This window comes from Saccoglossus kowalevskii, chromosome 15 (assembly GCF_978046115.1).
Source record: "Saccoglossus kowalevskii chromosome 15, keSacKowa6.1, whole genome shotgun sequence".
Classification (NCBI taxonomy): Eukaryota; Metazoa; Hemichordata; class Enteropneusta; family Harrimaniidae; genus Saccoglossus; species Saccoglossus kowalevskii.
In genome coordinates this window covers 17,445,577-17,469,730 of record NC_140655.1, presented here as the reverse complement: position 1 = coordinate 17,469,730, position 24,154 = coordinate 17,445,577, and the positions used below count along the sequence as shown (strand labels likewise).

Below are 24,154 nucleotides of genomic sequence, written 5' to 3'. Positions count from 1 at the left end.
CAACAGCAATAATAATAATAATAATAATAATAATAATAATAATAATAATAATAATAATAATAATAATAATAATAATAATAATAATAATAATAATATGACGTTCGTCACATTATGCCGTGTACAGAATTATGCAAAAAAAAGTCACGAATTTGTTCTTCCTTAAAACTATCCTACTGCACACCGTGATTGAGTGCTAATCGGTGTTATACATGTTTTGTCACCACACAATTATACTGAGTAGGCATTGCAATTAGTGTCTACTGCCTTTCACCATCATTATTCCCCGTGGGAGTAACCCTAGCACAGTCAGATTTGTTTCCGCCCAAACATATACATGTATTGTAATAATTTCAAAGCTTTCTTTAATCATTTTCTCTAAATTAAATTCTACATTTGATTCAAAGTAATTACGTATGATATTGCTTTATCAAGTAGAATCGATCGATTAGTCTAATTTATGATTAACATTTTCTGTAAAACACGCAGTGAAATAGTTACATAAAAAAAACATCCTCCGCAGCCTATGGAAGGCCAAGTGTTGCAATATTCATTAAAAATATTTATGTGCAAAACTTAGTATTCGTATTTTTCAATTACATATTTATATTTGTAAAACCTTTATTTATATTCTTAAAACCGTCATTTGTATTTGTAAAACTTCCATTTGTATTCATAAAACCTCCATTTGTATTCGTGATTCATCTATTTGTATTTGTAAAAAAAATGTGATAAGTGAGCATAGAGGGCGCTATGTATACAATACAAATGTATATTTGTATTGGTGAAACTTCCATTTATATTAGTCAACCTTTATTTGCGTTAGTTGTATCATGTTTATATGCGCCGAGTGAACGCAGAGGGCACTCTTTGTCATTGACTTCGATTCAACAGATAGATTGTAACAACAGCATGGCGGCAATTATATATCCATCAATGGCCCCATTAGTCACTATTCTCCATCGTATTAAAGCCCGGGATTAAAACATGATGGCCATCAATGTGCCATAAACAATTTGGACCAGGTACAGAATAAATCCTACGTTGTGCCACTAAACCCCATCGAAGAGCAGAATTGGCAGGATCAATTCTGTGCAAAACTGATCTTACTCTATGACGCTGCACTGCTAAGCTCCTTGATTTTAAATGTCCCAGCATCATAACAACACCAGTATGTGGATGATTGGGATAAATTTCAGCGACAATTTCATCAAGACGACCATCACTCAAAGTAGTATACCGTGTACACTCTACACCTGCTCGGCAGATATTCCGCCACAGTGTTGTTATGTTTACAAGTAACATCGCTGAAATAATTGTATATGTAAAACCAGCTGATAAAAGAAACTCTACCTGTTCCAAATCTATATAAACCCTGGGAGGTCCAGGCGAGTTTGATTTAATTAACTGCCGTTCCCCAGTCAGTGCTGGTATTGTACATCGTTGGGTTGATAAATGCAGAAGACGTTCATTCCAGATGTCTTTTTAAGTATCGTAAACAGTAGACGAGAGTGTCAATGCGTGAATGCAAATCAGTGTTATCGATACCACTGTCATATATAAACAAAACTGTTCTCAAACATCGATTTAGACGTTCAATAACATACCGCACAAACACAACGTCCTCATTCTCAAAATGATGGTCGCATAAATTCAGTAAATCGGCAATATGATTAAAGAAAGCGATCCATGCATCTGCGGTCAGTGTCTCGTGATCTTCTGCCATCTTTATTACAAGCAGTAGTAGCGCCCCCACGCTTACAAGACACGAGTATAAGTGAATGGCGATTTTACAAGTACAAATGAAAGTTTAACGAATAGAAATGGGCATTTTACAAACACAAATGGAGATTTTGTTAGAAATGAAAAAAAAGTAGTTTCACGAATACAAATAGAGATTTCACTTACACAAACAGATTTTACGAATACAAATGTAGGTTTTATGAACACAAATAAAAATTTCCAGTAGAAATAGATAATGTAATTTCACGAATACAAATGGAGATTTCATGAATATAAATAGAGATTTCACGAATACAAATAGAGATTTCACTTACACAAACAGAGATTTTACGAATACAAATGAAGGTTTTATGAACACAAATAAAAATTTCCAGTAGAAATAGATAATGTAATTTCACGAATACAAATAGAGATTTCAAGAATACAAATAGAGATTTCAAGAATATAAATAAAGGTTTTATGAATACAAATATGTAATTCATAAATATAAATTTAAATTCTCGCACATAAATATTTTTAATGAATATTGCAACACTTGGCCTTCCATAGCAGCCTGAGACTGCAGTATTCCAAACTAATTACTTGTCTATCGTGTGAGGGCGCCTGTCTACTATTGCGTGACCGAGTGTGCACATTGTACAATAAACTGCGCAGGTTTGACTATGCTAGTTTCGTGAACGTACCAATTGTACCATATACTAGTATGTATATTTTTTTCTGAAATAATCTATAGACCATTACCACTGCGAGATCCCGCGTTATGCGCGAAATCGAGCGTAAACACAGGACAAAAAAGGTCACAGCGTATACGTAGTTGTGACGTCAGAATATCATCTAGTATTTGACAAACGTGAAAGTGTTTTGGGTCATTTACACGCTTATAATGCGGAAATGCCCCCAAAACACATTTCACCATGGCCCATTTAAGGATGTCTCATCACAATACTCGCCTCTCAGAGATCGACATTGAGCTATAGAAATAGAAATTCAAACCGTTCGGGTTTTGCGGCAGACGTTCCGTCATCACGCAAAACGCGAGATCTCGCATTGAGCGGAAAATCACCTATTAGTAACTAATTTCGATTTTAAATAGTGTAATTAGTTTATGGGAACCATACATCCGAAACATAATCCACGTGACTTCGAAGGGAAATAACTTTTTATGTATTTTTTTTTCATGGTTTTAACTTTGTGCTGAAGCGGGGAGTCGTCCCCTGCTCATGCCTCAGATGGCCATAGATGGTCATTGTTTAAAACAAGCGTTTTTAGCGTTTGTTGTCATCGTGACGACCCTCCCGCTTTAAGAAGGGTTCATGAGCAAAACAAAAAAGGGTCACTCGTACTCTCATTTCTATGGAAACGTTCATCTGTAATATGACGTAATTCCCTCGGATTGAAATGGGCCCTGAATTTAGGTCATTTTGAACCAAAGCTGATAAAATATGGGACTCTAGTGAAATTAAAAAAAATCGGAGACCCAAATTTTCTTGAACTTTTTCAAAACAATGAAGTTTAAATTCAACTTAAACAATTTACAGCGATGCATGATGAGATTATGATTGCAGGCAAACTTATATCAGGATCAAATATAATTCAATTTTGAAATATCAACGGTGTGTCGGTGTTGTGATTGAAAATATTTCTTCATTAGCAGACCAATATTCACCGGTTCGTACATGTCGTGTCTTACTGTTCGTGCAATCTGTTACGTATGAAGTAGTCTAAAGTACGCGTGTCTGGAGGAATTCAGCATTAATTTTGTAAAGTGCCGTCTATGGGGACATTTGCCTGCGGCGAAACCACATTTCCTGATTTTCCAGAGAGTTCGTGAAAACAATCAAAATAAGACGGATTAGTGTCATTAAAAATACATCAAAAATAAATCAAATTTGTGTATTGTTTATAAAATGTTAACGACCCTGCGTGACTCTAATCACAGTCCCTCTATCCCCGGTCTAGAAACGGTCACGTGCCCTAATGAATGGATCATTGTTTATGTCGGGCGGGGCGGGTGGACTGGTTTGGTGGGAACATTTATTTTTATTTTTTTTCGGCTGAAAATTGTGCAGGTTTGTTTTGTTTTCTCTAACCATGGAGGTAATAAACTCTATGATCTAACAGATAAGTTTCTAGTTTTGTGGTTGACTCACACGCGGGCCCGGGACGGATTTTATGAAACACTTCCGACCAAAACCACTTCATCCAAGCAGAGACATTAGTGCCTTTGATCCAAGTCCCTTTTTTCTAGTTCACTTCAGTCACGTCTTACCACAATGTCACTTCGCAAAACACGCACACTTGTCACAAAATCACGTCGTATTACACGTGTACATGTGCGCTTGGATTTACCGATTAAGTCAATACCGCGACATATCATTTTCTTCAAGTTGTATAACACGGTATTGTTAGTTCTTATTCAGAATACCCTATTAAGTGACCGTATGGTACAAAATGTCCGTGCATTACGAAGTGGCTGAGACGAAGTGCTATTGGTACGAAGCATAGTCCCTCAGCATCCGTGTTGAGTGACTGTGTCCGTACATTGAATACCCCAGACCATTCGTCCCGGTGTTATCGCTATCGCCACACGAGACTCCAGCTTGTCTCCTATACAATTTTCCTTCCGCCCACTTAATTTTAATATTCATATGACCTTTGCACTGACATCGATAGCCAATCGCATTCGACCGCGGACGTCACTCTAAATAAACAACTGAATAAATTAATATACCATATTTGGAAGATAGCGGGTAAATTCAACGTTGTTGGTGTGTTCCTTCGGGTTCCGAAGTCGCACGAAACGAGTTCATGTTCCGTTATCTTTCGCAAGTAAAACAGGTCGATATGTATTAAACATGGCATTTGTTTTCTTGTTTTAACCCCCTTATTACGCAAGCTTCCGTCGAAGTGGTGTTTTTTTCGACGATTTGTGGCATGTTGCAAAACGAACGAAACATTGCGGCATTCTTAGCGGTGGATAAGGGATCGACTATGTCGTCACATTTATGTCTCGTTTGAAAGAGAATAAACAACCGCTCAGAAAAATATGTTGCTAATATTTAAGTGCGGTGCCTTGAAATCGCCTGCCCGACATCCAAATTTCAAAAGAATGTTCGATTTGCAATGACGACCGTTCATATGTACTAGGCGACGTTACTAATTACTACTAGGGTCGGTGTTTGCATTAAGAATTATAGAACAAAAGATCAGCAAAGCGGTGCTTTTGTCGGCGATTTTGTCAAAGGGAATATTGATAAAATGTTGCAAAACAGAATCGCGAGTTGGGTGAAAAATTGCGCCGGCGGCATTCTCAGCGATGGCGACACCCGAGAAACACCGTGTCACGGTGCATTCGTGCATCAGTACACCGAAGAAATACATACATATTGTTGCGGACGACTATTGTAGACTGTGTTCGTGTAGTCTTCGAGTTTGTGGACAGTTAAAGTCGTGTGTGAATTTATTCAAGCCAGGAAAAGCAGGAGGGATAACTTATGGAAATCGTCTTTCCAATTTGATCCAGTGCGACGTTGTGAAAGGAGCGACTCTGTCGTCTCATCTATGTCTAGTTTGTAAGAGAAAGATTGATAGCGCAGAAAAATCCGCCAATAATGTAAAACAGTGGCGTGAAATTGTCAGTCATTCTAATATCTCCCAACCTGTGAACGAAAGGGTTAAGCGTGCTGCCTTGAAATCGCCTGCCCGACCACGTTCAAGTTCAAAACGACGTTCCATAACATCGATGTGTTTTAAGACACTGTCCACTGCTGACGCGACAATTTCCTTAGAAATTATTTTGATTTGATTTATGGATGGCGAGCACCGACACTCCGATCCGATGAACTAATCAAAACTAAAATGGCGCGTGTCACGTGACTTTGTTTACTAAAGATAGCGTGGGCGTTTGATTGACACTCAACTCATTAGTATTCCACCAATCACAGCTACATCTACTTTCTGGATGTGCGCAGTCAAATTGTATAGGAGACAAGCTGGAGTCTCGTGTGGCGATAGCGATAACACCGGGACGAATGGTCTGGGGTATACATTGAATTGAGCTCCATGGTAACGATAATTCACGAATGAAAAACGTATTGCATTACAATACAGAATCAAAAGCCGAAGCTTGTATGTAAAATATCAGCTAATTGTAAGCGAATCAACGTTGATCGTCCAATTCGCACGCATGATTGTTAAAGCGGGAGGATCGTCACCTGCGCAAGCGCCGCGGGAATTGAGTCCCAAGCGACGATAGCAACACACGCTAAAAACGCAAAGGCTCATGGGTAGACGGTTGTTTGTAAACAATAACACGCTATGGCCTTCTGACGCATGCGCAGGTGACGACTCCCCCGTGTTAGTAAGCAAAGATAATACCCGAAAAGCCATATTCTACCCATGAACCCACTGGAAATAAGTATTTCGCCTTACCATCAGATATACAATAATGCTGATCACGTCACAAGCCAAATCCACATAAAATAATATGTTACTGGAATCCGACCTATCAGATGATAGTTTCTATGCATATTCTATAATAATAATGAGGTGGTCGAAACTGGGTACAAAATGTGGAGATTTCATGAATAAACACAACAAAACACTGGGCTGTAGCATTTAATGCAACTTTTAATGTTATTGACTTTGAAATAACTGCGCTACTATGGACACAACAGCCCCAATCTTTTATTTTTTTTATTAAATTTCAAAATGTTTTGTTTGACGAAATAACATTGTAACGTTTGTAATTGACGTAACTAAGCACTGATTGGCTGATTGGATTCAAATGCTATTCGAATTTATTAATATTTTTTTTGAAAATAAATTACATTGTAAAGGCAATGTGTTTGTTGTATAGACAGTATACTATATAATGTACCTTAAATAGGTAAGTTGACTTTGGAATTTTAAGCCGTAAATATCATATATGTGCATTTTGTATAAATGCGGCTGCTATACGTTTTAGTCCGACTATATTTTTCTCATTACAAATGCATATAAAACACATTTTATTGTAAATCCTGGCAGCAGCTTGTGGCCATAGAACACTAGATGGCGCCGTTTTACATAATACTGCCCTCGATTCGCACATGCGGGTCTTTTGCTGCATGTGATATTTTGAGCATGGTATCAACAAAAGCAGAAAAACAGAATGCAACACTATCAGACTATCTCCAGTTCAGAATATATGTATACAGTAAATATCGTTGATAAATAACTTCTCCGGTTTACAAACCGTCGTCACCTGGCACTGTGAACGTCATAGAAAACGTCTGATTTGTTACAAGTCTAAACAAAAATACAATATTTAGTTTTGATCTATAAGTGTAAGTTTATCCCCGTCAGCCCCACAATGTTGTGAGGTTAGACCGGGAACATGTAATCTTAAAACGGCAACGTTTGAGCTTAGCCCCATAACGTGTGAACTCCAAACCCCGAAAGCGGCCACAGTGGAAGGAATAATTGTTACTTTTCATGGCTAGCTTAGATATTGTTTCCGATTTATATTGTATTTGCTGTCACATTGCTCTACCTTGACTCTCTATGTTTTTGTCTCTGTCAGATCTTCGCTCTTTTCGACATTATTATTGATTACAATATAGCCCCCGCCAAATATTGGTTCGCCCCTAACAACCACCGGAAGCTAAATGCTTAGTTGTATTTGATGTTCATAGAATGTCGCATTTTATTCAAAGCCTTCGTTGTTTTCATCTTCACCTGTATGGGTTCCATTCGCAAAATGGGTCTCAGTCGTTCCTGCAAAGGAGCGTCTTTGTTTTTTAATAAAGTAGATGTTGGTAATGACCGATCGATCAAGATAGAACTTTCTGCTTTCGCCGCCCGCAACAGTTCCTCTGATCGGCGCTTACGTATTGTTGCAGGGTCCACCTCAAGGAAAGCTTGGTTTCGTTCCTGTCCAAGGTTGTGGTAAACTCTCCCGTTATACAACCCATATGGAGGCAAGTTACACCGCTTAGGAATCCGTCTTTTGAAGAATGTTTCGCTGTTTAATTTGTTGACGTAGGTATCGTATTGCTTCTTTGACTGTGATTGAATGTCGAACGGTCTTTTAACATTCGCGACGTCTTCACGTGGCCCATCCTTATTGTCGTTGTCATGGTTTCCTTGTTTTGTTCCGTTCTTATGGTGGTGTCTGCCATTGGTTTTCAAAACTTTTTCTTGTATTTGGGATAATTTACTTCTCTGCGAATTTACTTTCTTTCCATTTTCATCCGTACCCTTAGTTGACGAGACCATTTTTTTATCAAGCGTTTGTGTCAGGGGTGGCAACTTTACGCCACTATTTTTCCCTTCGCTTTCTGCTTCCAGCTGAGATTTCCCAACATTGTACAGCGCCCTCAAATATATGTCTCGCCCTTGTTTATCTGTTACTAGGCGGCGCTTTACTCTCGCGAATTTGAATTCTTCGATTTTTTTCTGCAATTGAATATGCTGTAACAATCTCTCGTGTCGTTGCTGTTCTTGGGAGTTCAGAGCGAAAGTTCGGCGTCGTATTCTTTCAATAGCGGGCATTAAAGATCTGAGTTTACTCGTAGACATGCCGTCACCTGTCTTGGATTTCGATACATTCAGCTGAAACGTCATTCTATACAGGAGTGCCAAATACTTTGTTGAAATTTTCTTCGTCCCGGTTATCGATTGCTTCACGTCTGTGGATTGTAAGAAAAGGTGAAAAATAATAAATCATGAATCACGCCATCTGGTGATTATTTCTGTTACATAAATGGTTGCAAATCACAGAAGTGTTTTTCAACTCACTACCGAGCCTTCTAGAGCGAGCACAAACTTACTGCGCAAACAGGAGTCCGTCACGTTTCAGCCTGATGACACCGCGGCCAGAATTTTCCCCAGGTTTTTAGGAGTTATATACAGTTTTCATTTGAAAACAAAAATGCAATGATACGTAAATCTTCGTACATTTTTGGGCTGGAGCGCGTTTGAACGGTTCCCTCTGTACGCCAAGAGCAATTAAAATACACCACTTCGTACTCGCTCTGGGGACTTCAGTAGTCGCCGTGAGTTGAAAAGCCACTGTGTGTAAACAATGAGAAATCGTGGTTCATATCGACGATATTCCTTTGTATTCATCCGCCAATACAAACAAACATGAGAAATTGACTGTACACTAAATGACGCAACCAAAACAAGGCTGTCGATTTGAACAATATTGATTACACATGTTAAAGCGTAGGGGTCGTCACCAGCGCATTGAGAGTCCCAATCGACGACAACAACCCACGTTAAAACCGCAAAAACGCATGGGTAGACGCTTGTTTGTAAGCACCGATACAACCTTTTGCCGCATGCGCAGGAGACGACTGTCCTATACCTAATAATTACGTCAAATTACTTAGCATTATTCAATTAAATTTGCTAGAAAATATCAATTGTAAGGATTTTACAGACTCTGAATGGCATTGCAAATGACTCAGCTTTATGCGGTATTCAGTTTCAAAACATCAATCCGTCACAGCTGAAATATACATATTACAATCATTACATTCGACGATTTTATGCTACCTGATGTACATTACTTGGAGTTTACAACGCGCATAAATCTGTATGGTAACATACATCGTGTCAAGAAACCATTCAAGTCTCATCTCGTAGTTAGCGAGATTAAGGCTACGACCAATTGACAGCACTCCAACCGTGATTCCACTAAAAAATGGCGGACCATTTACGACTGTGATAACTTAAAGCGCGGTAATGGTCGCGCCACACATGCGCGAGATATATGGGTCTCATATAAACAAAGATGGCGATCTGTTGTGCAGATCAACGAGTACAAACTGAGACGTCACTAAACATTAATTAGGCATTGGAAGGTATCGAACAAGTCACCGGCGGTAATTAGTGCAAGTCGCTCCCAGGTCAAACCTAATAATTTCCATTAGAAGAGCGCATTGGATTGTGGGAATTTTTTTATATGTAATTTATTGTTGGATGTATGTAAAATCTTCAATATGTGTTCAAAATATATACCCCTGAAATCTTAATATGAATGCGTCTGTAGTATAATTACTGTAATCGGCAACAAATTTAGTCACATGTGGTACACCTTTTGTTTTATATTTATGTTTACCGGTATGATACACAATTCATGACCTTTGGACATAACGTCGCATATATCTCGATCCAAACGTTCGTACAATATATATATGATAAAAAATATTAAAAATGAAAATGATATTTGCGCAGCCTAAATCAGTATTGAAGGGCTTTGTAAAATTAGAAACACAGATACATATTACATATCATACTAGTAATCTACCGAGTTAAGTATATTTCAAAAACAAACGCCCACGAGAATCCGGCATGATATTATATTTACAGAAATCGAGAAATCTCGAATCTATCTTCCTTTACTGAAAGTTGTTTATTTCAAATTAGCGCTGGTGCCTGAAAGTTGTTTACTGGTATCGAATAGACCTAGCTCGAGCCATTCCATTAGAGCGCGTCCGTTCCATTACAGAGCGTTCCATTAGAGAGCGGTCACGTGACGTGTGATCACCTGACAAGTGCTGGATACACGCTCTAACGGAAAATACCGTTAGGTTTAACGAATTTACGAACCGTTACAAAAGAGTTTGCTAGTTCGAAGACCGTTTTTGTAAAAGCGACAGCCTTGGTCGATACACTGTTCATTTACACAATCTTTCCTGGCACCATACGCACTCACACTGTTAGCGGCGGAGTGAAACGCGCCCATGTCATGCCATTAACCGATTACTGACGTTTATGTATTTCATGTCTTTGGCATGAAAGCTATAAAATATATAAAATACAATGCCTTGCTATCGTTTGAACATTTCAAATATTTAATTAGTCTAGCGTTTTTTTTCATTCCATTAGAGACGAGTCGCTCTTCATTTCATTACAGGACGGTATGACCCAATCCACTCTCTAACGTCGCTCTATTTACTTGAATTGATATGGAAGCTATTAAATATATTTAATACAATATATTCAAACAGTTTTGAACATTTCAATTATTTAATTTGCCAAGCGATATTGTCATTCCATTACGGACGAGTCGCTCTTCATTTCATTACAGGACGGTATGACCAAAACCACCCTCTAACGTCGCTCTATTTACTTGAATTGATATGGGAGCTATTAAATATATTTAATACAATATATTCTAACATTTTTGAATGTTTCAATTATTTAATTGGCCAAGCGATATTGTCATTCCATTACAGACGAGTCGCTTTTCATTCCATTACAGGACGGTTTGACCCAAACCACCCTTTAACCTCGCTCTATTTACTCGATTTGATATGGAAGCAATTAAATATATTTAATACAATATATTCAAACAGTTTTGAACATTTCAATTATTTCATTTGCCAAGCGATCGTGTCATTCCATTACAGACGAGTCGCTCTTCATTCCATTACAGGACGGTATGACCAAAACCACCCTCTAACGTCGCTCTATTTACTTGAATTGACATGGAAGCTATTAAATATAATTAATACAATATATTCAAACAGTTTTGAATGTTTCAATTATTTAATTGGCCAAGTGATCTTGTCATTCCATTATAGACAAGTCTCTCCTCATTATTTAGAGCCCACTATGGCAGAAACCACTCTCTACGTCACTGTAGTTATTTTATTTTACATAGGAGATGAAGAATATATGTAGTAAATTTCAATTATTTATTCGCCAAACGATTTTCATTGTTTGAAGTACGCACAAAGGCTATTGCTGATTCAGTTGCTATTCAGTTGCTAACTGAATGAATGATGTCTAAACATCATATACATAAAACTATTTCCTGATTATAGCGACGTTAAATCCATCTCATTAGGCGTTGAATTACGTCACCTTCGGTGGTCGTCTAATTTATTCAATGACATATATCGCCGGCAGGCAAATGGTTTTTTGAGCTGGACCTGTATTTGGAGTCAATACAAAATATTTTGATGCATTTTGTTTCCTGGGACGATAGACTTGATGAATCGGTATGGTGGCATGACATCATCCTTGGGTATTTTTTTCTAATTTTGCATAAATCCGAAGTGGTCATCACGATACCATAACACGGCATATCAACACCTCCAATTAATATTTGTTCGTGATTTAAAAAGCGACATTCTTGTTAAAAGGTACTAGAATGTCTCTTGAGCGAATCATGTGATCATTTTAACATTCCTTATTTACATAACTCCAAGATAACCGCCTTAGTATTATACTATTGATTTCTCCATTAGAATTGTGTTTAGTTCAAAAATTAGTCTAGTATTTGTCAGATAAGAGAAGAATCTGTATCATTGGTATGTTTAATTCCTGCGTGATTTTTATAATTTGAATGGCTATAATATATGCATATAATAACATTAAAGTGCTTGTGAAATGCCTGCTATTTTTTGGCCAAAATCATTTATTGGTGCATCAATATCAGTATTTTTTACGTTATTAAGTGTAAAATAAATTTTCAAAGTGAAAAAATGGGTTTCAAATGTAGGTTTAAAATTTTATTTTAATGTATTTTAAAACGAGGCTCTTCATTAACTCCTCATTTGCATACTAGTACTCAAATATCCTTTTTGACATATGAAGGATAACTTGCTGGTCAGCGTACATTGCCGTTAATGTATGTAAGACGCATTTCTTATTCAATTTTTTTCAATTGTCTTTGACTGAATTGCTACTCAGGTATTTGTTTCTCGAGGATGAGTGGACCATATAGACCACATATTATCGTTATAAGTTTATCGTACAGGGTTGAGTTAGATACAAAATATATCCTTTCTGACGCGCCTGGTCGCCGCGATCAACCGTGTACTGTACAATCACAGTCAATTGCATTGTGGTCGATGAAGTCGATTGAAGTGCCGACTACTATTGCCGTACAACTCTCAACGATCGCCACGTCTTGAGTTATCGCGATTGTCATAATTACGACATCACATTAAAGAATACGTGGACGCAAAATATTGACAGTCCACTTATTACACAGATCAAATTGCAAGAAAAGATCACAGAAGTGTGAAATCAATACCAATCACAAAACAATTCAGAAAATTTTAGACAGCATAATTAAAAACAATTGCGTGTGAATGCTGCGTGATTTACTGTTGACGCATCGGTTTTCGCGTCACGTCATTGCTACCTCTTACATAACACGAACTATATTAGTCTGGAAGCTACTTCTCAAAAGCCTTCTAAAAACGGTTTTAGCTGTACCCCACGTCAAACATTGTGGAAACAGACTTTTCTTACGCAAAATGATCTGACATTTTCAAAAATGCCTGTTTCCAGGGCGGAAAATGCCCTAAAAGTGGTGAAAATTGACATGTTATTATGGCAACCTGAAAATATTATGAAATCATTAAAAGATCTATATTTTCAATACATATGAAGATATAGAAGTAAAGTTGGTACCAAAATGTAGATCGTGGATTGGCCCAATTATTTATGACATCATATATGCTAATTAGCTAATTTGCAATAACACTGTCTTTTTAAAGAAAATTATATATATTGCGTGATAGTTTTTTCAGGAAGATACAGTCTTCACAACACTATTTGCCCAATTATTTATGACATCATATAAGCTAATTTGCATATTAGCTAATTTACATATTACTTAAATAACATTGCAATTAAGTTAACCATGTACAAGCATTTATCTTATCGGAAATAGATAACTAGGGGTTATCGAAATCCATAGGATTGTGTGTAGTCATAAAGCTAAGATCCCACGGAAATCTCGTCTCGTACACTGCGATATTTGGAACGTATTTCAATGAGTACGCGACAGAACCCGGGACGCTTTAACAACAATGCGATTGATACAATTTCCGCTTTGGGAGAAGTTGTTTCTTTAACCAAACAAGGTATATATTTCAGTGAAATATTCAAACCATAGATTTTGATATTTAATGTCCAACAGGATTGATAATCGCCAAATCTTTCAGTTCTTTTACATTTCAAAATACGAGACAATGTTTTCATGGGATCTTGGTTTCATGACTTACAACATACTAACACTTAATTATGTACCCTTGTCTCATTGATACTAAACATTTCATAAACAGTTGTTCCTTACGCAAGATGGTTCAGAAACATTCTATTGTCACTTTCAGCTTAGAGTGTGGTCACGATTATGACATTTGCATCCCTGGTAAATAATAAAATCAAATCATGTTTGTTACCAGCGATCCAAGTGCCATTTATATGATTACAGTCTAAGCTGAAAGTGATTGTAGACCATTATGCGAGGTGTGGGGAATACTAACTAAATGGTCAGTTTGGTTTTCAACTATCAAAGTAAAATCCATTTGCGAAGATTTCCTATTGAGGAAACAATAAACAAGAGGAGCAAAATACCAGGAGGAATTCTTGGAAAAAGCAGAAATCAAAATGCAGTTGGGAGATGGATTGAAATAACAGATGACCGCTCATAGATAACTGAAAACATCAGAAGATATGCTGGTATATCAGATGAATGCAAGTGGCTCTACAAAGAGGCAGGACCCTCCCGGATAAAAGAAAAAGATGAGAAAGATGTGAGACGTGTAGTCAAGGTCCTTGCCAGCATGTTGAATCCATTTTCTAAATCAGAGAAGTTAACTTCAATTTCAACAGGGGTAGCAGCAGAAGATAAAACAGAGAAGTTTCTACTACTCAACAGAATGGTGATCAACTTTGTAAAGAGTTTGTGAAATGTCGACTGATCAAAGCTGAATCATCAGAGTCTGCTGAAGCATACATTTTTGAAACGCTATCGAAACAGAAGCTTCAAACGTAAACTTAAAGTTACGGGGCGAAATTTAATCATCAAGGCAGAACATTAATTTTTCTGCAAATTGGTGTGTTTTGCAAGGTCACGAGAGCTTCACCTATTTCAGGGCAGATGCAGACAGTGATTATGACTAGTGATGATTTAAAACACTTTAAAAACACAATTGAACCTTGAAAACATTGGACATGTATTAATCTAAGAAGGTTTTGTATGATTTCCCAAAACTAGTTTTGTAAAGTAACAGAACATAAATTTGAAGTGTTTGCACAATTTGCTGCAGTGCAGATGCACACTTTCTTCAGGGTTATCATTACTGTTTTCATGTAAAACCAAGACACATGACATGGTGAATAGTTTGCTATAAAGCTTGTTCATTTTGCATAATTGTGCTTAGTTCTGTATGCAAATAATTTGTATAAATATTTTTTTTCAAATCTGATTGCCATGTTCATAGTTGTATTGTCTTATTTATAACATGTTATAATTATAGAAAATAAAATGATAACCTTCAGAATAATATTGAGCAAAAATAGTGTTGTGAAGACTATATGTTCCTGAAAAAACAAAACACGCCATATATACAATTTTCGTTGAAAAAACAGGTTTGTTGGTAATTTCTGAATATGCAAATTACCTAATTAGCATATATGATGTCTTAAATGATTGGGCCAATCCACGATCAACATTTTGGTACCAACTTTACATCCGTATTTTCATATGTATTGAAAATATAGATCTTTTAACGATTTCATGATATTTTCATGTAGCCATAGCAACATATTAATTTTCAGCCTTTTCAGGACATTTCTGTTCTGGAAACAAGCATTTTTGAAAAAGTCAGAACATCTTGCATAAGAAAAGTCTGTTTCCAAATTCTTGGCCTTAGCTTCCAGACTATATGGTCTCTTCAAAATGTTATCCAAAATCCCAAAACATTTTGCCAAGTTGTTCTTTTATAAATGGGGGCAATTGTTTCGCGTGGGGGTTTATGGTATGACGGTATAAAGAGAATGTCCATCCCAACTTTTTCTCATTGATTTTAGGGTTTTCGTATACTGATGTTACAACTTCGGATCGTTTGAAAACGCGTAAATTCGCACACCATTACGCCAAAAATATAACGTTTAAAAAAAACGCTGACCGGAAAATATATATCGTTAATATTATTGTTAAATGACGCAGTATTATAAAAGTATAGTACAAGAGCATGGCTTCCTCTCATATTTTGGCGTTTGATGGAGCACTTTTAATTCGGCTAGAGTCGGAAAGCCGAAAACAGTCGACTGTTTCAGGATCGGTGGGCATGGCTACAACAAGAGAAATATCTCAAATTTACTCGGATACGAATAATCATTTTCAACCAAAAAATCAATAATTGTCTATTTCAGTGGAACACAAACACAAAACGGTAAATGTGTGGTTTGGCATTTCACAGACACAGGCATGTTCTTTGTAGAAATCATGACTATTAGCATAAATATATAATAAGCAATCAATAACATATTATAATAACAAAATATACTGGTTCAAACAATAAAAACTAAATACATGCTAGTGCACAGCTAGCTGATCTTGTTGTAACAATCTTCTATGTGACATTCACATATAATACATGGTAGTCATTTTACTTTATACAGTCATGCATTTTTGGTACAGGATACTCTCACATGAATAGCTATATGAAATGAAATACTATATTGGAACACGCACCGCTCATCAAGTATTAGTAAGACTTTGTAATCTCATCACACATTCAACAGTGAAGTATAATATCTAGTGCCGGTGCACCATACTTAAATACATGTTTCATCACAAGAGCTTGCAAGTGAAAACGTTCTCTTTTTCAGTTGTGGTGGTAGTAGCGTTTTGTGTTGACATGCTATGTTTGCGAACTTTAACTTAACCTAACCTAAGGGACCATATATGGGCATCAGATTTTGTGAATTAAAGATAGATAATTTATACATATTCCGCAGTAGATTCATCGAAAATTCTTCCAATATTATACACATAACCTCAAAATTTTTATTATTGGATGTAGGTACACCAATGAAGAGATAAGTCATGAAGGAGAAGTGATCCAGCATCAGCATATCTCAACTTCTCATGTAAAGAAATATTAAATCATTACGCTACAAGCAGTGATGAATGTAAAGCTAAATAGATGTACATGTATAATGTATCGGCAGTTGATACTTATCATCTGTACTATGTATATATCCATCTCATACTTCACTATTGAGAGCCACATCTTAATGTATAAACTGTAATTAACACCGGAAATACACAACATAGCACAATACCTAAGTGTTGTCCATGTATGCTCTTTGACATATTTGGCTGTTATTTTATAATTAAAGAAAGTTCGTCATAAAACACATTTAAGAATGCTATTTAATGTCATAACATAGCAATGTTCATGTGCTCGAACCTATCATAGCAACACACTAGGCTACAAAAGCTTATAAACAGAAATATTACCTGCAACAGAATTGCAAGATGAACATGAAACACCAACACTAGTTCATGTTATGCAATAGCTATTTCTTTGTTTCAAATACTATACTCGATAGTGTTACCCTTTCTCAATGCGATCCTGTATGAACGAGTCATGAAAATACAAAACTACCATGTGTTATTATTTGGATGCCACACAAGTCGCCTGTAAAAATGAGATGACAGCAATATGAGATATATGATGCAGAGAACTATACTTGATATGTAAATTACAGTGCATGTATCTTCTGATTATTAGAGATGTATCAGTAACATGAACATGTACAGGTATGATAGTAAAACAATATATAGGTTTCATCAAGGTATTTGTATTACAAGCATTATTAGGAAGAGTATTCAATATCTTATATAATGCTGACCATTATTATAATTTAGTAACTACTGGTGCCACACAGGCATTGTAACTTCGAGTTACGGGTGACATAGATTTTTTATTTTGTTTAATGTGTTATGTTTTCCGTAACTGGAATTTCAGTTAACAGTTAATTCGAAATTTATTAGGTGGTTGTCAAAGAAATTTTGGTCAATAAATGCCATGTGGAACTAATTAATTATTAATGTAAGTCAGTAATTTAATTACGTATATTAATAAGCAATTAGTAGTTTCTCCATATGTATCTCAAGAACCACTTAACAAGCATGAGTAAAAGTTGAAACTCTGGAACTATATATGTATGGTACAACAATTTTCCTTACCCTGTTGTATCGTATCTTTGGTAGAATTATTAACTTCATTACTGTTGATCACATTTCGAATTGTACATCTCTGACAGTTTAGAACGGTTTAACACAAGATTGAAAACGCATGGGTTTTGGGACTCATAGTTACGCGTAGTGAAAAAATGAACGTGTAATTATATTTTATTCAGAATATCTGGGAGTTATACACATAGTGGTTTTCGTTTATGACAGTTGAAGTTGCTGTCATGATTTATATTTACATGTATTTAGTGTATATGAGTATATATCTTTATTACCATCAACTTTTAATAATTTAGGAAACAACGATATATAATTCATTCCACCACATCAACACCGATGTATGCGGTCAAACATGGGGAAATATATTTTGCTTGAATAAGTTCCTGTAGGAAGATGTAATTAAAGATGCATTCACACAAATAATTTGAATGTTATATATTAAAAGAAAAGTCTGACAACATAAGAACATACAATTTACAGTTTTTTCATATCACTGTTCATTCTCTAGATATTTAACTTTTTAATAATTTATGTAGTATTATGGGTAAAGTATGACATCATATTCTCTGTTGTCAGAAATTGACAAATGATTTCATCTATAACTTCGAGCTTCAAATTGGCTGAAAGTGTAGAACGTGGTAGCATGCATGTACCGGCGCCAAACAAGCATATAAAAATAGTTGTCAGGACGGAAATGTAAATACTAGTATTCATTTGTGTGTTTTTCTACCAAATGCTCAAATGTCCTTATATTGTATACAATTTATCAATGTGAATATATTATACGGGTGATATATAACCTGTTGGCAACAAAAAGAAACAAAACAATGTCATTCTACTTTTAATGATTAAAATAATCATTGTTATTGTTTTCACGTTTTTGGCATTATTTTCACTTTATGTTTATTTGTAACATTCTAATTTCCATTACTACAATTATACACGTGAGTAATATGCACACTGACAATTTGAACAAATTCGCTTCAGTATTTTCTCAAATTTTTTAAAACAGTGGATATGATGTCACACTTTACCCACAGTTTTTTGCTGGAGAATCAATATGACGGACTACATAATAGTGATGAAAAGTTGAATATATAGAGAATGAAAAGTGATATAAAAAACTGTAACTTGCTTGCTACAGTTGAAGAGGTCTTTCTTTAGGGAGCATTATATTGTTTGGCTTGACTTCAAAGTACATATCATGCACAAATCATATCTACTATATAACTGGCCCTCTAAGTAAATAAAGCCAACTAAGAGTAATTTAAGAGTGCTGCGTTAAGTCACATTTGAAGTAAATTTCTCGCTACCTAACCACTATATAATAACATGCTACATAGTTATCTACTAAATGTGTCTAAAGAGCCGCCATCTTATAACATTCCAACATTGTAAACTATTCTAACAAAAAAACAAAAAAAACTATTCTAACATGCATTTTTCATCAATATTTGATGCCCTTTCTTAGAAAAGTTTGGTGACCCTATATTTTTATTTCAGAATCTTTACCATTATAGTAACCCAATCCCTCTAGCTGGATTTCTGAGTATTTTTAGTGGTAGAAAACTACCCTAAGTAGGCATTCACTTTTTACACCCTCTGGAAATCAGTTATCTAGCGTGTTTAGAGTGCGTTATGATCCTCGCTTTGGACTCAATTCCGGCGTGCGCAAGTGACGACCCCCGCTTTAACTAACTTTGAATTAAAGGAAATACTACTATGACGTTGTGTGTTTCATGACTTCATTAAATAACATGTTTTTATCTGATCAATAGGCATGTTTACTTCAAGCATTAAAATCGTGTTTACCATATTCTGTTTATACTTATCATATTAAATCGATGGTTTGTGGAATAACTATAGGTAACGGGATGAGCACATAATACGTGAATATGGCTAATCAAATTATTGAAATGTTGGAAACTGTTTGAATACATTATATTAAATATAAAGTATAGCTCACATTTCAAATCAATAGGATGACGTTATGGGTGGTATTGGTCATACCGTCCTGTAATGGAATGAAGAGCGACTCGTCTGTAATAGAATGACAATATCGCTTGGCCAATTAAATAATTGAAACATTCAAACCTGTTAGAATATATTGTATTAAATATATATTTAATAGTTCCCATATCAATTCAAGTAAATAGAGCGACGTCAGAGGGTGGTTTTGGTCATACCGTTCTGTAATGGAATGAAGAGCGACTCGTCTGTAATGGAATGACAATATCGCTTGGCCAATTAAATAATTGAAACATTCAAACCTGTTAGAATATATTGTATTAAATATATTTAATTGCTCCCATATCAAATCGACTAAATAGAGCGAGGTTAAAGGGTGGTTTGGGTCAAACCGTCCTGTAATGGAATGAAGAGCGACTCGTCTGTAATGGAATGACACGATCGCTTGGCCAATTAAATAATTGAAACATTCAAAACTGTTAGAATATATTGTATTAAATATATTTAACAGCTCCCATATCAATTCAAGTAAATAGAGCGACGTTAGAGGGTGGTTTGGCTCATACCGTCCTGTAATGGAATGAAGAGCGACTCGTCTGTAATGGAATGACACGATCGCTTGGCAAATTAAATAATTGAAATGTTCAAAACTGTTTGAATATATTGTATTAAATATATTTAATTGCTCCCATATCAAATCGAGTAAATAGAGCGAGGTTAAAGGGTGGTTTGGGTCAAACCGTCCTGTAATGGAATGAAGAGCGACTCGTCTGTAATGGAATGACAATATCGCTTGGCCAATTAAATAATTGAAACATTCAAAACTGTTAGAATATATTGTATTAAATATATTTAACAGCTCCCATATCAATTCAAGTAAATAGAGCGACGTTAGAGGGTGGTTTGGCTCATACCGTCCTGTAATGGAATGAAGAGCGACTCGTCTGTAATGGAATGACACGATCGCTTGGCAAATTAAATAATTGAAATGTTCAAAACTGCTTGAATATATTGTATTAAATATATTTAATAGCTCCCATATCAATTCAAGTAAATAGAGCGACGTCAGAGGGTGGTTTTGGTCATACTGTTCTGTAATGGAATGAAGAGCGACTCGTCTGTAATGGAATGACACGATCGCTTGGCTAATTAAATAACTGAAATGTTGAAAACTGTTTGAATATATTGTATTAAATATATTTAATAGCTCCCATATCAATTCAAGTAAATAGAGCGACGTTAGAGGGTGGTTTTGGTCATACCGTCCTGTAATGGAATGAAGAGCGACTCGTCTGTAATGGAATGACACGATCGCTTGGCAAATTAAATAATTGAAATGTTCAAACTGTTTGAATATATTGTATTAAATATATTTAATTGCTCCCATATCAAATCGACTAAATAGAGCGAGGTTAAAGGGTGGTTTGGGTCAAACCGTCCTGTAATGGAATGAAGAGCGACTCGTCTGTAATGGAATGACACGATCGCTTGGCCAATTAAATAATTGAAACATTCAAAACTGTTAGAATATATTGTATTAAATATATTTAACAGCTCCCATATCAATTCAAGTAAATAGAGCGACGTTAGAGGGTGGTTTGGGTCATACCGTCCTGTAATGGAATGAAGAGCGACTCGTCTGTAATGGAATGACACGATCGCTTGGCAAATTAAATAATTGAAATGTTCAAAACTGTTTGAATATATTGTATTAAATATATTTAATTGCTCCCATATCAAATCGAGTAAATAGAGCGAGGTTAAAGGGTGGTTTGGGTCAAACCGTCCTGTAATGGAATGAAGAGCGACTCGTCTGTAATGGAATGACACGATCGCTTGGCAAATTAAATAATTGAAATGTTCAAAACTGTTTGAATATATTTTAATAATTATATTTCATAGCTCCCATGTCAATTCAAGTAAATAGAGCGACGTTAGAGGGTGGTTTTGGTCATACCGTCCTGTAATGGAATGAAGAGCGACTCGTCTGTAATGGAATGACACGATCGCTTGGCAAATTAAATAATTGAAATGTTGAAAACTGTTTGAATATATTGTATTAAATATATTTAATTGCTCCCATATCAAATCGAGTAAATAGAGCGAGGTTAGAGGGTGGTTTGGGTCAAACCGTCCTGTAATGGAATGAAGAGTGATTCGTCTGTAATGGAATGACAATATCGCTTGGCCAATTAAATAATTGAAATGTTCAAAACTGTTTGAATATATTGTATTAAATATATTTAATAGCTCGCATATCAAATCGAGTAAATAGAGCGACGTCAGAGGGTGGTTTTGGTCATTCCGTTCTGTAATGGAATGAAGAGCGACTCGTCTCCAATGGAATGAAAAAAAAACGCTAGACTAATTAAATATTTGAAATGTTCAAACGATAGCAAGGCATTGTATTTTATATATTTTATAGCTTTCATGCCAAAGACTTGAAATACATAGACGTCAGTAATCGGTTAATGGCATGACATGGGCGCGTTTCACTCCGCCGCTAACAGTGTGAGTGCGTATGGTGCCATGAAAGATTGTGTAAATGAACAGTGTATCGACCAAGGCTGTCGCTTTTACAAAAACGGTCTTCGAACGAGCAAACTCTTTCGTAACGGTTCGTAAATTCGCTAAACCTAACGGTATTTTCCGTTAGAGCGTGTATCCAACACTTGTCAGGTGATCACACGTCACGTGACCGCTCTCTAATGGAACGCTCTGTAATGGAACGGTCGCGCTCTAATGGAATGGCTCGAGCTAGGTCTCTCTCACTGGTATCGCGAATCTAGTTATTTCATTTGAAACTATTATCCTCACAGTCTGACAATATAACATTCAATCTCCCGACAAACTACACAATAACAACAATTATAATACGTATCGTATTAAGTCTAACTTGATTATTAAGCAACTTAAATAGGAAACAACAAAGTATCAACTTTCTTACCCTACTCGACGTGCGAGTTTTCCTTACCGATCATTGCAGCGCCTGGTTACGTGAGAAGGTCACGTGGCTATAGACACAGACAACAACTGTGACGTATATAGTCCTATTGTGAGATGTAATATGTCTGGACACAGTGTTTTGTATAAAACACAGCTATGAGTCTACAATTAGTTTCACATTCATGCGTAAAAATGAAAAAGTGTCGAATATCGTCATTTTAAATGTTGGGAGGTAATTTTTTTAAAAAACTTGTTGGATCCAACTTAAAGATTATTTACGATATTTTAACTACTACTGTAACTATAATTGAATTAATAAATTCTATTATTTTATTTATTTATTCTTGATATTTATAGAGCTATATATGACCCTATAGAGAGTTTAAATCTCAGGGACACATGCGATTTATTATTATTATACAAAACAATGCAACGACTATGATCCGCCGGGCTATAGGTGTTCTACAACCATTAATGATGGCACGAATTCGCCAAGCCAAGTAATCTGGTACACTATCCACCGTGACTCGACTATCCTGACATCACCAAAAAAAAAATGTCAGTTTGAGCGAGCTGACCTTTGCTCTATAATTTCTTGACTGTGATGTCAGATGACAACGAGATGGGTGTCGATTCAATCACACAATCACCATATTACATGATCCTTACTAAACGCAAAGGCCCTCTGTAAGTAACTACTACCGAGGCCTGTGTTATCCAGCTGTAATAATCTGCGTAGGTCCCATAGCAGATGAAAGGATCTTCCACCAAATTGTAGCGTTTAATACGTGTTATGTGGTGGTCTCCAACAACGAATGACGACACTAATTCGCCCAAGCCTGAAATAAGGTATACTATCGACTAATACATAAATAGACAGACAGACTAATGGGTTAATCGCCGATTGGCGACACGGAAGTCCTAAATAGCTCAAGCGTGACTTTACTTAAAACTTACGCCACTACCATTATATCGAAACAAAATCTGAACCAAACACCTGTTGGAAAAATCTCTTTACGTATACGTTCACGGAGAAGGCAACATGGCATGTCGTAAAGTATCTGTCTTGCTAACATTATCATAACGTGACAGAAAATTAATAATGTGCTGAGAATATATTTCAATACTGGTAACAATAACTCATGAAAATATACGGGAAAAACATCAGTATTATCTTATGCGCATATTGGCATATGTGCTTACCATACAAGCCGCAACGGCTGACGGAGCATATTCAGTATCATACCATACAAGCCACGACGGCTGACGGGGCGTATTCAGTAACTCGGACCCCAGTACGTACGACAACGTTCCTATATTCGAACTTACCATGGTCACACGGTGACCATTCCGTTTTCACGTTAACACACAGCGATCTTTTTACATCAGCAGCTATCCTTGTTGGACTAAACGTTAGGAAGTCGTAAAACTGAAACACCGGGCACAGACACCTGTTCGAGTAATTTAAGCCATATACTGCTACGCACTGCTGCGTGTTTT

General features: G+C 36.1%; 1 protein-coding gene across 1 annotated transcript; it reads right to left on the bottom strand.

Annotated features, from left to right (window-relative positions):
* Nucleotides 1-6,351: 6,351 nt before the first annotated feature.
* On the bottom strand, nucleotides 6,352-24,109 carry LOC144349979 (uncharacterized). Its single transcript, XM_078008338.1, has 2 exons — nucleotides 23,984-24,109; nucleotides 6,352-8,411 (listed from the first exon to the last, which is right to left on the bottom strand). Exon 2 carries the CDS (start codon nucleotides 8,344-8,346, stop codon nucleotides 7,393-7,395), a length of 954 nt encoding a protein of 317 aa, XP_077864464.1. The 5' UTR covers nucleotides 8,347-8,411; nucleotides 23,984-24,109; the 3' UTR covers nucleotides 6,352-7,392.
* Between the last annotated feature and the right edge of the window lie 45 nt (nucleotides 24,110-24,154).